At 51.6% G+C, this 15,591-nt stretch overlaps 1 protein-coding gene across 7 annotated transcripts in view; it reads left to right on the top strand.

The window, feature by feature from the left end:
• Positions 1-15,591, top strand: part of Synpo (synaptopodin) — a 65,986-nt gene that overhangs the window by 28,793 nt on the left and 21,602 nt on the right. For 4 of the 7 annotated variants that reach the window (XM_087593308.1, XM_087593305.1, XM_087593306.1 and 1 more), the window contains one exon: positions 2,603-3,226. In XM_087593308.1, coding sequence (XP_087449434.1) covers positions 2,845-3,226 — 382 coding nt within the window. In that variant the 5' untranslated portion in view covers positions 2,603-2,844. 7 annotated transcript variants of the gene reach the window in all.

Here is a 15,591-nt window from a genome sequence, read left to right as displayed (position 1 = left end):
AAACTCACTGGCCAGGCTCATGCACAAGCTACTAGCCCCTTTATGAGAGTCTAAAGCCTTTGAGATTCTAGTGGTGGGAATCTGGCAGCTGCTGGAAAGCAAGCAAGGTCCTGGAGAGGAGTGGAGACTTGAGGCCATCAATATCAGGCTTGAGGTCCAGCCACTTGATGAAAGTGTCAGAACTAGGTACGGTTCCCAAATGGGACACTTTACTTAGTGGATTCTCATTTTTCTTCCCTCCGGCATGACTTATGGAAGCACATGTCCGTAGTAGTTTTACCTAAGTGAACACACAGGATGGCATGGCTACCCATTCCTGGGAGCTCTCTTCTTCCCGGACCCTGCTGCATGGACTAATGTGTGCTTTGTTCTCTCTCTCTGATTAGGGCACGTGTTTGCCTTTCCCCTGCTTGGCTCTGATCTGCCAGAGGTCTTGGTAAAGCGCCTATCTCTCAGTCTGCTTACCAGTCTCTCCTGGCACAGCCCCAGGTAGAGGCCAGCACCTCTACCCAGGCTGCTACATTTGGGATGTCTGTCTCCTGCCTGTGATGGAGGCCTAAGGGCCACAGGTAGTCAGGCTTGGCCCACTATCATCAAGCCAGTAGGCTTCAGTAAATTCTCGCCCGCCTGGGGCAGTCAGTACATGAGTATGTGCACGTACGAGCTCTCTCTCTCTCTCCCTCTCTCTCTCTCTCTCTCTCTCTCTCTCTCTCTCTCTCTCTCTCTCTCTCTCTCCTAATAGAGAGTTCACATGGTTAAGCAGTGGTAGAATGAAGTCTTTGAACAAAATCTGTTCACTCACTCCAAGAGTGCCTTAGGGGCTATCTGCTCAACCGAAAAGGTCTTGTTCATGTCAGACTCTGCACCTCCTCAAATGATTTCCAAAGTTTTGATCCCAGTGTGGGACTCTCCTATCCTCTGGGATCCCAAAGGGATCTGCCCACTGCACATCACCCCCTGGAAATCTAAAGATCAGACACCTCCCTGTTTCACTGAACACTTACACCTTCCTGTTTGGTCCCAACCTCCATGTACACAGTCATGTGTCCTCAAAGCCAGGAACCTGCATGGCACCTTGCCTTCCTCCCCTTCTCCACACCCACTCTCCATCTGCCAAGCTTGTCAGCTCTTCTTCTGAGTACCCTCCATTCATACCCCTCCTCCTCAGCCCTTGGAGGAAACTTCCACCCTCCCCTGATTACCATCCTCTGTAACATCTACAAATAATTATACTATTATTACTCTTTTTCCTCATCATTCACAGCCCTCTCCAACACAGCCGTTCCCAACCTGTTAAATGACCCATTCACCGGGGTCCTAAGACCATCAGAAAACACACTACGACTCATAACAATAGCAAAATTACAGTTATAAAGTAGCGATAGAGCGATTTGATGGTTGGAGGGAGGGTCACCACAACACGAGGACCTGTATTAAAGGGTCACAGTATTAGGAAGATTAGGAGCTACTGCCCTAACATATCAGAACTTCATAAGCTAGCATCATACCTTCATCTACCCTATATGTCCCAGGAGTACTTATGGTGTTTAAATAGAACATGGGCCTGGTACATTTTTGTGGGAGTAGCCTGTATGAAATAAGTGATGGATGTCTTGGACAGCGTGCCCAACGCTCTGTGTGCGTTTTCTCATAGAACCCTTTACACAATTAAACTGGAGTTGAGTCTTCATTCAAAGTGCCTGGGACCAGAAGGGCTTCAGATTTTAGATTTGTTTTGGAAAAATTGCATATGCATAATGAGAGAGCTTTGTGGATAAGAAGAGGAGTCTAAAATTAAATTTAATTTCTGTTTCGTACATATATCTTATACCCAGCTTGAAGGCCATTTTACATGATTTAAAAAAAACCAAACAAACACACTGTGACTTCATGTTTACTGTGACTTTGTCCTCAAGTCCAGGGATGGGATTTGGACTGGTGACTGACAGGATGCTGCTCAGAAAGTTTGGGGTTTGGGGTTTTCCCATCTGGGTTGCTCAAGCTAGCTTACAATCTTACAAATGGGGGAGGGGAGGACTCAGAGACCAACATACATGCCGCAGGGCTGGACTCTGGCTCAAAGTCCAGCGCGGGTAAACAGACCATTGTGTTGGCTCTTATAACCAGCTATGTACCCTGGTTTTGTACCCCCCCAACCCTGCTGTCCCAGTGATTCCTGTGGTGTGTGTACCTTTGGTGGGACGTGAAAAGAATTCTTTTTAGGTGGTGTACAGATGAGTGCTTTAAAACAACTAGATATTTATTTAATGTGTGCAGGGAAGGGGATAACTTGGCACGATGTGCTTGTGGTTTTCCTGCAATTATTGCTCAAGATAAGTCTAAAGTAACAGGAGTCATGTTATTTAAAGTGGATTGAAGGGAAACATTAAGTAAATAAGTGTCAGGTAGCCTAAGGATAGGGTATGAGTAGCAAAGTACAAGCCTGAACCTCCGGAAACACTTCCCTGTGGAGGAGTGGGAACTGTACCCTGCAGCCTAGCAGCTCTTGAGGCTGGCTACTCAAGGGTGGACAGGTCTCAGTGGTTCCATTCAGAACACTCAGCGAGCTCTCTGCCATGTTATATCTCTTCTTCCTATACAGATAGCCCACTCTGAAGGGGCCATCATAGCAGAAGGAAACCGTATTGGACTACGTCATTACCCAGCTCAGAAAGGACTTGCCTTACTCCTCAGCTGGACCTCACCCCGGCTTCAGCAGAAGAGCACGTGAATCTTCGGAGAACCCAAGGAGGCCTTGAGAGGGCCCAGGAGCAGTAGTCACACAGGCCACTCACTTGTCCTGAGCGAGGCAGCGGCTGCTTTGAACTGCCAAGGAGAGCCATAATGCTGGGCACTCACTTCCCGCCCCCGCCCCTTGGACCCAGTGAGGGAAGGGCTGCCCCTTGCACCTTCCAGATCCCGGATGGGAGCTACCGGTGCCTGGCTCTGGAAGCCGAGGAGAGCAGTAGTGAAGACGGCTTGCAGGGAGAAGTGAGGCTGGTGGACTTGGAAGAAGAGGGGACCAGCAAGAGCAGAGTCAACCATGGGACACCACCACTATCCAGAGCCCCAGCCATAATCCAGCCATCCAGCTGTTGCAGGGAGGCACGAGGTGGTTTCCAGCACAGTGACAAGCCAAGCCGTGAGTGGGATGTGGTACAGGCCCGGAAAGTGATGACAGCCAGCGTCAGCAGCAGCCCTGTGCCCAGGGTGGCCCAGAAACCAGGTAAGCTTATAGGTCATAGAAAACCCCACTGGTTCTTAATCAGGGACTGTTGGAGCATATTTTCCTAGGATGTTTAACAATGATTGTAAGTCATCGGGAATGTCCAGATCTCTAATTGTGGAGAGATGGGAAGTGGTCCATATGTGTAGTTTCAGCTGATGTCAAAGCGAAAGCAACAGAAGAAAGCCCATATCTCACTCAGGTGACAAAAAAACCCCACTCCTCCCCACCCCCACCTGCCCTTTGACCATTCCTGGTAACAACTTGGCTGCGAAGTCCCAAGTGTCTTATGGGGCAGGCCCCCCTCCTTAAGCCTTCAGAGCTCAGCAGTAGCTCTAGACAAACAGACACCCTGAAGAGGTCATTGCTTCCCAGTTGCTGACAGGGCAGACACCGAAGCCTTTCATGAAAGCTGACCTCGGTGGGGAAACTGAGACTCAAGTGTGCGAGCTCCGGTCTCTTAGCATATTGATGGCTGAGTAGGCTTAGGGCCTTGGTTTTCCATCTGTCAGAGATGGATGACAAAGGAACAGGCCATGTCACCTGGATTGCTGCAGAATCCAATGACGGCTTGTGGAAGGAGGAGGCCTGGGGCCCATGAGTCCTGGAGTCTGCACAGCAGGCAGGATGAGACAAGGGAATTCACTCTGAATGGCCTCCGTCACTGGCCGGCGGCAACGGAAAGGCTGTAGTGGGTTTTCAATGGGGGGTGGGGATGACCATGAGCTGAGCCACGATCTGCACAGGCAGGAGAGCTGCTGCCAGCCGGTCCCCAGGGTGCAGAGCGGGTGGGGTAGTCCTGGGAGGGCTTGTGCGTCAAGAGACTGAAGAAACACTTCATTTCTTTGCAGGCGTCGCTGACGCCAGAGCTGGCATCTTGCCAACCTTCTCACCCACTCTGCTCTCTGCAGTAATTCTCTCCAGGCTCTGATTATCCTCTCTGGACATGGGCAGAGAGAAAGAGCTGGGCAGGAGCAGTGAGGGGCTTTCAGGGCCTCTAAACAGAGAGGAGGACTCCAGAATCATCCTGAATATGGGTCCTCAGGAACCTGAGTCTCATTGTGACTTGCTCCCTTCCCATACCAAGGGAACAGCTGGGTCAGGAGGCAGGGATGATGGGTCTCAGCCCAGAGTTTAGTAGTCAAGCCCTAGTCAGTCCCTTCTCTTTGGTGAACTATCTCTCTCTCTCTCTCTCTCTCTCTCTCTCTCTCTCTCTCTGTGTGTGTGTGTGTGTGTGTGAAAATAGAATAAAAACAGGAGCTGTTGAGAGGGTGTCACGACCTTAGCTGTGGCTATGTTTTGGAAAATCTACAGTGCTCTCGGTAGCTGTATAAAATGAAACAGAAAGGATCATTATTAGCTGAACAGTCCAGTTGCTATCGTCTGAGCTGTGTGCAAAGTCTGCTGTGCTAACAGCGTCAGCGTGTGACTTTGAGCCCATTACATAGCTCAGGAATGCAAGTGACTTGTCCAGGATGTGACTAGCGTGTCCAGCCATGGTTGTTTGACTAAGGGGCTTGCACTACGTGTTATGATTCTATTGTGAAAAGTGTGCTTTCAAAATACCCTGGAATGATAGCGACAGTGGGTAGGGCAGGGAGGAGAAAAGATCACCTTTGATTGCCTTGCTGGCAACTCACAACCCATGGGTCATTCATTGCGACCTCAGTCTCTGATATACCCTGTAGACAACTGAGGGTCAGAGATTCAAGTCACCTGTCCAAGATACACAGCCATTGTCAGCCCCGAGACTCCGTGTGTCCTTTACATCAAATGCCCAATTCATCGGTCTACTGTCCACCCAGTTGGTCTGAACATTCTAGAGACAGAGGGAAAGGAGGGGCCTCTGGAGAAGGGACAGGTAAAACACTTCTCAGAGGAAGCTGGCTCTTGCGGAGAAGTGGAAATCTGGGTGGTCTTGGATCTAAGTCTCAGTGGCCTTTCTGCTCCCTGGGGCTGGGGAGTGGCAGGTCCTTTCCCTCTGCCTGGAGAGTGGGAGGGAATGAAGGCTGGGGAGCTGCCAGGTTATTAGGAGCTTAGGGTTTCCTCTCCAAGCTTCCTCTCATTACAGAGAGGATCATAAGCACCTTTAGACAATCACACCCATCCTTCCATTATTAAGCCTGGCTTTCTGGAGTGCTGCCTGGCAGACTCGAGCCCAAGCCATTCATCTTCTGCCTCGGGCACCGTACAAATTTTTATTTGGGGATTGGTGGGTGCTGGTACCATAGTTGAGATGGGCAGAACAGGCTCTTTGTCGGGCCAGGAGGGGCTGCAGCCTCACGTTCAGGTTCCACACCACCCGTAGCTGAGAGAAGATGATCAGGCCTCTGCCGAACACTAGGTCATCCACAGTTCCCCAAGAAAGAGCTCTCTCCACTACAGCCCTCTTTTCTACAGTCTCACTGATTGCACCTGGCATTAGAGTGTTGAGTCTGCTGTGCCGACGGAGACAGAAGCAGATGAACGGAAAACAATTTGTGCAAAGTCACACAGAACCCAGGTTTCTGGTTCTCTTTTCAGCTGCTGGACTCTGGGTTGAATGTTTTGTACAGATTACTTCATTGTAGCCTCAGAATACAAAGTTCAGACAGGACACTGCCTCTTCCTCTTCCTCTCCCTCTCCTTCTCTCTCTCTCTTTTTTTTTTTTTTTTTTTTCCTGGAGCTGGGGACTGAACCCAGGGCCTTGCACTCTCTAGGCAAGCGCTCTACTGCTGAGCTAAATCCCCAACCCCTCCCTCTCCTTCTCTTACTCTTCATCTCCCTCTTTTTTTTTTCTTTCATTTTGAGACAGTCTTGCTATGTAGTCTTTTTTTTTTAAATTAATTTATTTTATATATGTGAGTACCCTGTAGCTGTCTTCAGACACACCAGAAGAGGATGCCAAGATCCCATTACAGATGGTTGTGAGCCACCATGTGGTTGCTGGGATTTGAACTCAGGACCTCCGGAAGAGCAGCCAGTGCTCTTAACCACTGAGCCATCTCTCCAGCCCTTGCTATGTAGTCTTGCTAGAGTCTAACTTGAGCGGCTGCCTCTCCAGTGCTGGGATTACAGGGGCGCCTTCCACACTTGCTTTCTCATTTCCGTTTTCCAGATGAGGAAACTGGGCATCCAGAATTTAAGAGAACTGTGCCTTGAAGTCTCACAGCCTGTAGATGGAGGGACTGAGATTTGAACCCTGAGAGGTCTTGGGCCTGTGCTTTTAAATAACTCTTTTTTTACTGCTTTGTCTCCATGGAGACAAGGAAGCAGGCTGTGATCTTCCACCCACCTGGGGCTGGAAAAATGGTTGTTCAGGCTCTGAGAGTAGGTGGGGGATCCAGCCAAGCCACATTCCTCTTTGTCATAACAGGGAGACCTATGATCCACTGCTGACCCAGCTTCTCCTTTGTCAGTGGCCTTTTGATGGTAAGGAGTATCTAGAGGATTCGGGGACCGTTGCTACTCTTGTAGACACTGCCTGGAGCCATGGGCGTGAGGATTGGAGTACTGATATGGAGTGTAAGATAAGTCTCGGTTGCATCCATCTTCATTAGCAGAGGGAACTGAACCATATTCATTTTATTAAGCAGAAGACAGAGTCTGGTCAAGGTCAAGGAGCTTCTGCCCCTTAGGCTTCTAGGAAAGAGCAGATGGCACAGGAGGCTACATAGGGAGCCCTATACCCTGGTGATTTTAACAAGAAGACAATAGGGAAGAGGACCACCCACAGGTTCACACATACTTCCCTGTGCTGTTCAATCAAACATACATCCATAAACCCATGTATACACCATGATGTAGACATGCCACATTCTCAGACAAAGGCTATATGTGCACCTTTAAGTTACACATATGTGAATGCCTGCAAACCCTGGCATATATATGGGCAATGGGCACACACTGGCATACACCCTCCCAAACAACCCCTCATCCATTATACCACAGTACGTGTGGACAAGTGACTCAGGCTCGTTTGCATAGCTCCCATCCCACCTCAGGGCATGGAGTAGACACTCCTAAGTGTTCTCACGAAAGTACATGGGCTCTTTCCTGTAGACACGGGTTAAACCATGCCCTTTTCTCCCTTTCCTTTGCTAAACACTCATGGTCTCTCCTCCGGGCGTATCCACGGTTGCACAGCCACTGTCACACCCCCACATGCAGACTGAACCACTTTCGCTCCCTGCTTCTTTTTCTCATCTCTTTCTCTTTCGCAGCTACCCACGCAGTAATCCTAGCTGCTCTCTCTCTCTTCCTCTCACCCACACACTCTGTTTCCTGGATTTCCACAGGCTGGGCTGCAGCCACCTCCCCAGTGCACGAATTGGGAGAAAGCAATCTCTTGCATGGTGCCATCTCCGGGATAGCTTCTTGTCCCTCACCCAGCACAACGGGAGAAGAGTGACCACAGGTCAGGGGAATGCCCTGATGCCCATGAAGCCAGGCAGAGGGATGGAAGGGGCCAGAGAGGATTTGTTTCCCTCAGTCAGCTGACTGCTTGCACTCAGAGCCAGGGGCAGTTTTAAACAGAACACATCTTTGGGGTCTGTGCTTTAGAGAGCCAGCATATTTCTAAGTTCCTTTATCGGAAACCTAAACACAGTTCTTTGAAGACAGGTGACACTGGAACCACCCTGTCTGAAGGAGTGATCAACGAGTGTGGTCTTCCTTCAGACTTGCTGGGGATACAGAAGTGCTTGTTAGCCCAGTGTTGTTTCCAAGTCCACCAACCGCTCCCCACAGGATCTGCCCTGGAATGTGCGAATATAGACTGTTAACAGCAGTGCGTGTGGTGTTCCCACTGAAGCACGGTGACAATTGCCATGGCCTCTGCTGAGCTCAGCCTGAACGGTGCTTTGCAAAAGTTGGGGAATCAAAGCCACATACAGACCACACAGCATCTCTGCCCTTGTTGCTGATAGCTAATTAAGTCGAGGGATGACAACAGACTGGCAACAGCACTCATCAGCCTCTTTGCTACCAAAGAAGACAGTTAGTTACTCTATAGTTACTGGGCTGAGACAAGTGGAGTGGGGTGTCACGGTTATCACTTGAGGGGACAGATTTTAAAGGAGAGTAGTGGGGGCGGGGAGAAAGTGGCAAAGAGATGGCGGGGGCATGGAAAAACTGAGTGAGAAAGAATTTAAGGGTAGAACTACAGACCTAGAGATACACAGTAAGATGAGGAAACGATGAACAGGGGCAGTCGAAAGTGAGGTGCGTAGAGAGGACCCGAGGAGAAAGTAGGAATCCGCTTCGAGGTAAGGCCTCCCCACCGGGGCAGGGGGAAAGGGGGGCTCGTACCCCGGGGGCTGGGCGGGGAGCTGAAGGGGCGGCGCTAGGGCCCGGGGGAGCGCTCGGCAGGAGAGCGGTGCCCGCCCAGCGCCCGCGGCTCCCGCTTGGGTCCCCTTCAGCCTCTAGCGGCTAGGACCTCGCTTAGGGCGCTGAGTGGGCGCCGCCGCTGGGCGGGGTGCAGGGATCTCGGGGCGGGGCTCACGCATGGACGTAGCCAGGTGAGCCAAGGCGGCGGCGCCCGGGAGCTCGGGGACCGCGCACGGCTGCTGGAGGTGAGTGGGGGGGCTCGGGGCTGGCGGGGCGCCCAGTGAGCCTCGCCCTTGCCACCTGCGCAGCTGCTCGCACCGCCCCAGAGGAGGTGGCGCATCTGGGCTCCGGTCCCTGTACTCAGGGTGACCTTTGCCAAATTGCTTCTGCATGGAGCCTCAGTTTCTCCATCTGTACAGCACAGGCTGGGGAGATCTCAAGGCTCTCCAGCAGCTCGGAAACAGGAGGACGCCCCGTTCCGGGGTGCTACCTTCCCGGGCTGTGTGGGCACCAGCTGTCGTGTCTTTCTCCTCAAGCTCGTCGTTGTTGGGGGTGATGCAGCGCCCAGGCTCACTCATGGGCACCAGTCCTAGCTCTAAGCCCCTGCCCGCTCCGGGAAATCCGGCCGCAAGACCCAGGAGCCTGAGCGTGAACCGACGTGGGCGCCTGTGGAGGCAGCAGGACTGACTGTACTGGCCAGCACCTCAGTTTCCTGCGGGCGGAGTGGCGGGGCAAAGGGAGCTGCTGTAGGGCTGGTGCGCAGGTTAGCCACGCTGCCACACAGCTGAGACCTCCAGGGTCCGATCCCATCTGAGGAAATCAAGTCCTTTATAAAGTCCCCCAAGGGACTCCTGAGTTTTCCTCGCCTGATTCTCACAGCCCTGGTTTTCTATTTCCCCTTTCGTTTAACTACCAGAAAGGGCCGGTTCCTTTCTGACATAACACCGCGGAATGAAGGGAGGGAGAAGGTACCGCTTAGGGCCTTGGAAAGACCTCTGAGGAATCTAGGGAAAAGGTCTCCATGTCCTCACTCAACCCCAAGTTCCGGGCTTAATTCTGGATGGAGATGGGGATTCCTGTGCTCCACATCTGGGTTTTCTAAACAGCTGAGTGAGAAGCCGCAGGTGGTCCTAGAGCAAGTGGGATCCTAGCGTGCCCCTCCCTTCTCCAGATCCCAGAGAGGTGGGTAGGTGACCCCGAGGGGGCAGCTGCACTACAGACCCAAGTACCACGGTGGTCCGAGGGACAGCCACCCTTGTGGCTTTGGAAAGTGGGAGATGAAATTCGATGCTTGTCATGAGGGAGGGTACAGTGAGCTGTCTCGTCGGTCCGCAGCCAGCCTGCCCTGTCAGTGACCTAGACCTGGCCTCTATCCACGTTGGGGGGTTGAGGCAAAAACTGAAGCTGATGACTTTCTCCCAGCGGGAGGCCGAAATCCTTGTCAGGAGCTGACCTGCCTTTGGCTTGTTCCAGCATCTTTCAAGTTTGGTGCTGGAAGAACTTACAGCAAATATTTGCTGCTGGGCCACCAAAGCTTTCAGGCCCCGATTTTTAGCCTGCCCTTACTTCGCAAGCCACGCCCCACTCCTGTACCCCTTTAAACTAACTTAGGACCCAGTTTTGCACAGTGAAAAAAATAAAGGCTTTAACTCTTTCCCTCCCTAAACAGCTCTTGACCTTCTATACTCTCTGGAAAGTAAGGTAGACTTTTTTTTTTTTTTTCTTTTTTTCTTTTTTGGTTGTGCCTGGTTTCTGACTAGCAGCTTAGCGCACCTCCGTCTTCTGAGTTGGGGAGACTGAGGCCAGGCAGGAAGAGTTTGCCAGGGCACTTCTGCAGGCAGAAGGCAGCAGGGCCCTCTCTCCCTGGGGGTGGGGGTGGGGTGGGGATGGCATTTTACTAAAGGGGAGGGTTACAGCACCCTAGAGCATCTGGAAGGAGGGAAGACACTTCAGGGTTGATTCCCTGAGGCCTCGCTAGGTGGGAAGTTCACACATCACAGGCCCCCTACCAAGGTTAGCTTCCCACAAGGCTGATTTACACCTCTAGCCCTGGGGCTTGGCCTGGGAGGCACCTTTTCCTTTAGGGCAGCTCCTAGGCTTCCAGACGTGAACTCATCGGAGCAGTTGATGCCAGGAAGGGAGGGACTGAGGGGAAGCAGTCAGGGCTGCCCAGATGGAAATACCATGGGCTCTAAGAAGTAGAGTGGGCACTGTTGTCAAAGGCTTGCGGGCTCTGCCCCATTGTGACGAAGAAACATGATCAAAACAAGCCAGGGGAGATCAGCTGGGAGAGGATGGAGCCAGGCTGAACGCCCCAGCCCTATAGTGCCAGGCTGATCTCTGGGATCTGCTGGCTTGCCAAGTGACCTTGGGTAAATCCCGCCTGCCTGGGACCTCAGTAGCCCTGGGTAGCCATGAGGGGGGAAGTATACATAGGAACTAGGTTCTAGTAGAAAACAGGGCAGACAGATTCTTCCCATGGGAGCTGCTGTATACAGCATATACACATCTATATACAGTGTACATACACGTACACACACGTATAGGACTGGGCTTTTTTTTTGGACACGGTCTTACTGTGTAGCTTACTCTGGTCTGACACTTGCTGTGACACTCAGACTGGCACTGAGCTCGTGATCCTTCTGTCTGAGCCTGCTCAGTGCTGAGATCACAATAGACATGTGTTGCCTTACCTAGCTTGAAGCTAGCTGCTTTGTCTAGATTTTAAAATAAAATTTATTTATGTATGTATGTGTTTGTGTGTGTATGTGTGTGTGTGTGATCATGTTTGTGTGTGACTCATACATGCACATAGCCTGTGTATGGAGGTCAGTAGTATCGGTCCCAGGGATTGTACTCAGGTCATCTCCTTTATCCGATGTCCCTTCTCACCGTCAGAGCTTTCATTTTAACTCAAAGAATAAGGCAACTAAAGAGGGATGAGTGGGTCAATAAGATAACTTCAGAGTGGGGGGACAGCACGAGAAAGCCCTGCTGTTGGGATGGAGAGTGGCCAGGGAAATGCTTACCAAGGTCTACTGTAGCACGCGAATCTGGATTTGAGTGGTGGTCAGGACTTCTTGGAAGAAGCATATCCAGAGTGGTACCCAGAGGCTTTGAGGGCACTGGGCTGGGTGTGGGAGGGTGCTGCAGGGGATGGGGAGTGGCCCACACTCAGAGCTGGGAGTGGGTGATGCATGTGTTGGTGGCCGGGTGTACCCACCTATGCACATGGCCCCAGGCTTTAAAATACAGGCCATAGGAGTTGAGCCTGAGATCTGGCCAGAGGGAGGGCCGATCTGCCTCTGGAGAGGATCCGTGAGTCAGGACAGTGTGTCTATAGGGCCCTTTGTGAACTGTTTCTGGACACTGGGGCTCAGTTGCTACTCAGGGTGACTGGAGGAGGAGCCTACATGACAACAGCCCCCAGGCCCTGTAATTCCAGAGGCTTACCCCAAGCCCTTTTTCTGGGATAAAAACCCTTCCCCAACTGGCTGCTGCTGACATTCCGTCACCCTGGTTCATCTTTTCCATTCAGTAAGGCGGACCAGTGTAGGTCTGTGCTGACCCTGCCCTGCCCTGCCCTGGCCTGTCCACTTCCCTGGATGCCACAGTCTGTCTGTGTGTCACCTGCTTCCCGCATGGCTGGCACATGAATGCTGCAGTCAAACTTTGGGGTTTCGTTCCTGGCTGCCTGAGAGTTCATAAGCACATTATGTAACCCCTCTGGACTCTTAATTTCCTCATCTATGAAACAAGACAATGCTAGGCCTTGTACTGTTGTGAAAATGGAGTGACTTCATGATGAATGCCTAAAAAATGAGCTACTACTTATTAATAGTACTCCCATGTTTTGATCTCTGTTAAAATAGCAAGCCCTTGAGCAGATGGCCTCTTGCCTGAGACTCCTCAGATCTCCGTGTAAATTTCTTCTTCGAGTTTGGCCAGGGCATTTTGGAGATTGGCACGATGAGCCAGCACAGTGGGTACAACCTGGACTAAGCCTTGGGGGTAGCTCATAGGCAAGCGGACAGTTAGGTGAGGCCATGGTTGGAAGAGTGGGCTGACTTGATTTTGTTGGTTGTTGTCACTGTGTTCCAAGAGCCCTATGAAACCAGCCTCACAGTTTCATGAATGGGAAACTGAGGCACAGAGCGGCTCGTTCAGTGAGCCAGTCTGACCTCCTGCAGACCTCAAGTTTAACTACTGTATAACATAGTCCAGAGAGGCCAAGACATTTTCTCCAGATCTCGAAGCAGAATTGGAGGATGGGGAGGCACTGACTAAAAAATAGATTGTCTGTGTGCATGAGGGCCAGACATGCCACCACCCAGCCTCTGGCTGTTTGGCTTTCAGTGACCCAGATGCCAGGTTCTTCTTAGTCCTCCCGCTGAGAGCCCTCTCCACCTCTCCTGGCTCTGGACCTGAATCCACATGTCCTCAGCAGCAGCCGCTCTCTTCCCTCCCTCTTGCACTTCTCCCAGCATCCAGGCAGATGGTGCTCTCATTGAGCGTGGGTGGGCCCAAAGCTCAGCTGTTGGCTTCTAGCTGTGCCAAGGAAGTCTAGTGTCACCGTGCACTGGTTGTGTGGCCTCGGATAAAAACCTGTCCCTCTCTGGGCAATGGGAGAGGAGGGGGATTAGTAGAAGCTCTTTCTTTGAAGGTTTAGAAATCTTACTCAGCTTTCTGCTCCCACAAAAAAACCTGGCAAAGCAGTGCTGGGGACCCCACACCAAGAGGTGATGTGGCCTGCAACAGCCACTGGGCCTCAGAGAGCAGCAGAGGTCCTGGCCTAATCATCTTGAAAGTCCTGTTCTTTAACGGCTTCACAAGTTGAGGGAGACTGCATGGTGCCATGGAGGTGAAAGCTTTGCAGTGGGGGTTCGAACTGTTCACTCCTCCGTTCTTTTCTCCCAATGTCAATAGCCAATGTCTCTGCCCCGTTAGGGCAGAGCAGACCGATATTAAAACAAACAGCGATGGAATCTGATGAGTTGGGAGAATATCTTGAGGATGTTATGGTGAGAATGTTACTCCCAGGGGGTAGAGAAGATTGCCGTCTTCCAGCATCCCAAGTGTGGTCAGAAGGGCACAGCTGATGGGGCAAGAGCAGAAAGGACTCCAGGCAGGGAGAGAAGGGGACAAAGGTCCTGAAGTGAGAAAAGGCATGGCACCTCCAATGAATCTCTAAAGGAAGGCCATGAGGATGGACTGTTAGGAGGACGAGGCATCCCAAGGAGAAGTGCATTGTGGGGGCAGTGGAGATGGTCATCTGGGGTCTGGAGCCCCAAAAGGATTTGAGAGCAATGCTTGTCTCTCTGGTGCTGTGCCAACGTCCGCCTGCATCTTTTCTAGGATGGGTGCTATCAGTGGGCCCCACACCCAGCTACTTCATGGATGGTTGCTCACACAGCATCTGGAGCCACCTCTCTCTGCCTGGACCACTGTGCTTGTATCTGAATGGACTCGAGCAGGGGATGGTGGTCCAGAAGCCACCTCCTTGGCCAGGCAGTTCAGAGTCCCCTGAAGCCAAAACCCTGGAATGTTGGTTCAGAGGCTTGAGCTCTGAGCCAAGTTCTGCTGAAGTCCTTTTCTTTGGACTGTTTCCCAACCTGTACCCTAGAGAATAGGTTTGCTGCTCTCAAAGTGAGACATGTGGATGCTGCGGCAGCATCGCCCAGAAGCTGGTTGGAAGTGCAGGTTCAAGTGCCCTGCACGGGTCCCCTGTGCTCCAGAGGAGAGAACTGTTCTAGGCCAGCCATTTTTAAACTTGCAAAGAGTTAACGTCTACAGAAGCTTCCTCCCTCTCCAAGGTTTTACATATAATCTTTCCAGACCTCTCTTTTATTCTTTAAGAACTTGGCCACTGACCTCTAAGTACCCTTAATTCTCTGGGGTTCCCTTTCTTGAGAGTGTCTAGCAGGGAGGGCAGTTGGCAGGCCACAGGCTGGTGACATTGTTCCTGTTCATTCCCATTTAGTGTCCTGCCCTCTTCCCTTTGGGATCCCTGAAAGGGTAGCTGGTACTATTCTTAGCAGGTCAGGATGGGGAGGAGAGAACATACTGGTACATTATTTATGTCTCTTTGTCAACAGGATTACATTCTGGGCTCCCAGGACATAGCCCTTCCAGCATGGCCTTTGTCACTGGCATGACAAGGACATCTATTATGTAGCCCTGAGGTGAAAAAGTGCTTGGCACCAGGAAGGAAGGAAAGCAGTTTCCTAGGACCTCAAACCTGGCAAATGGTGTTGGGGAACCCACACCCAGAAGCAACATGATCTGGAAAGGCCCTGAGCCTGAGGAAGCAGCTGAGCAGAACCCTGACCTTGACCCATCTTGAAAATCCCAGTCCAAAATATTCCAGTTGAGTGAGATTGCATGGTGCTACAGAGGGGAAGGCTTTGCCATCTGGCCTGTCACCCCCATTTAGGCTTGTCAGCCTCATGCTGGTGAATGGAATGTGAGATATAGTGGTAATGAACCTGAGATATGGCCGAGTGGGTAGCGTGCTGGCCTAGCATGCCTGAAACCCTGGATTTCAGTCCTCCATGTCATATAAGCCTGGATGCGGTGGTATATATCTACCATCCCAGCCCTGGGGAAGTGGATGCAGGAAGATGCAGGAAGAAGGTGTAGGAGGGCGTAGGAAGATGTTCAAAGTCATCCTCAGCCACGCAGCGAGTTTAAACCAGCCTGAGATACAAAAGGCACGTATGCAGTTATATGTGTGCAACATGTGTGTGCACTGACAAATGACAAGACTCCCTGCTTCAGAAAGTTAGTGTGTTAGCCAGAGCCCATGCACACCCCCCATGATCGCTGCATGAGCCAGGGCCCTGATCATGGCTCTTGGCTTGTATGTGACGAACCCTTGCAGCTGCCCCACAGGGTAGGAGACTGTTACAGAGGCTCAGCAGATTCAAGGCTTGCTGAAGGTTTGATAACTCACGATCAGGTTGGTTAGGGGGAAAAATGATTCTTTTCGATCGAATGCTAGCAGTAGTGCTGGGGCTCCGGGGACCCTGTCCACAGCCTAGTGAGAGAGATGCTACTT

Source organism: Rattus norvegicus, chromosome 18 (assembly GCF_021556685.1).
Source record: "Rattus norvegicus strain SHRSP/BbbUtx chromosome 18, alternate assembly SHRSP_T2T, whole genome shotgun sequence".
NCBI classification, from domain to species: Eukaryota; Metazoa; Chordata; class Mammalia; order Rodentia; family Muridae; genus Rattus; species Rattus norvegicus.
Note: the sequence above shows the minus strand (reverse complement) of the source record. Positions and strands in the feature narration are given on the sequence as shown.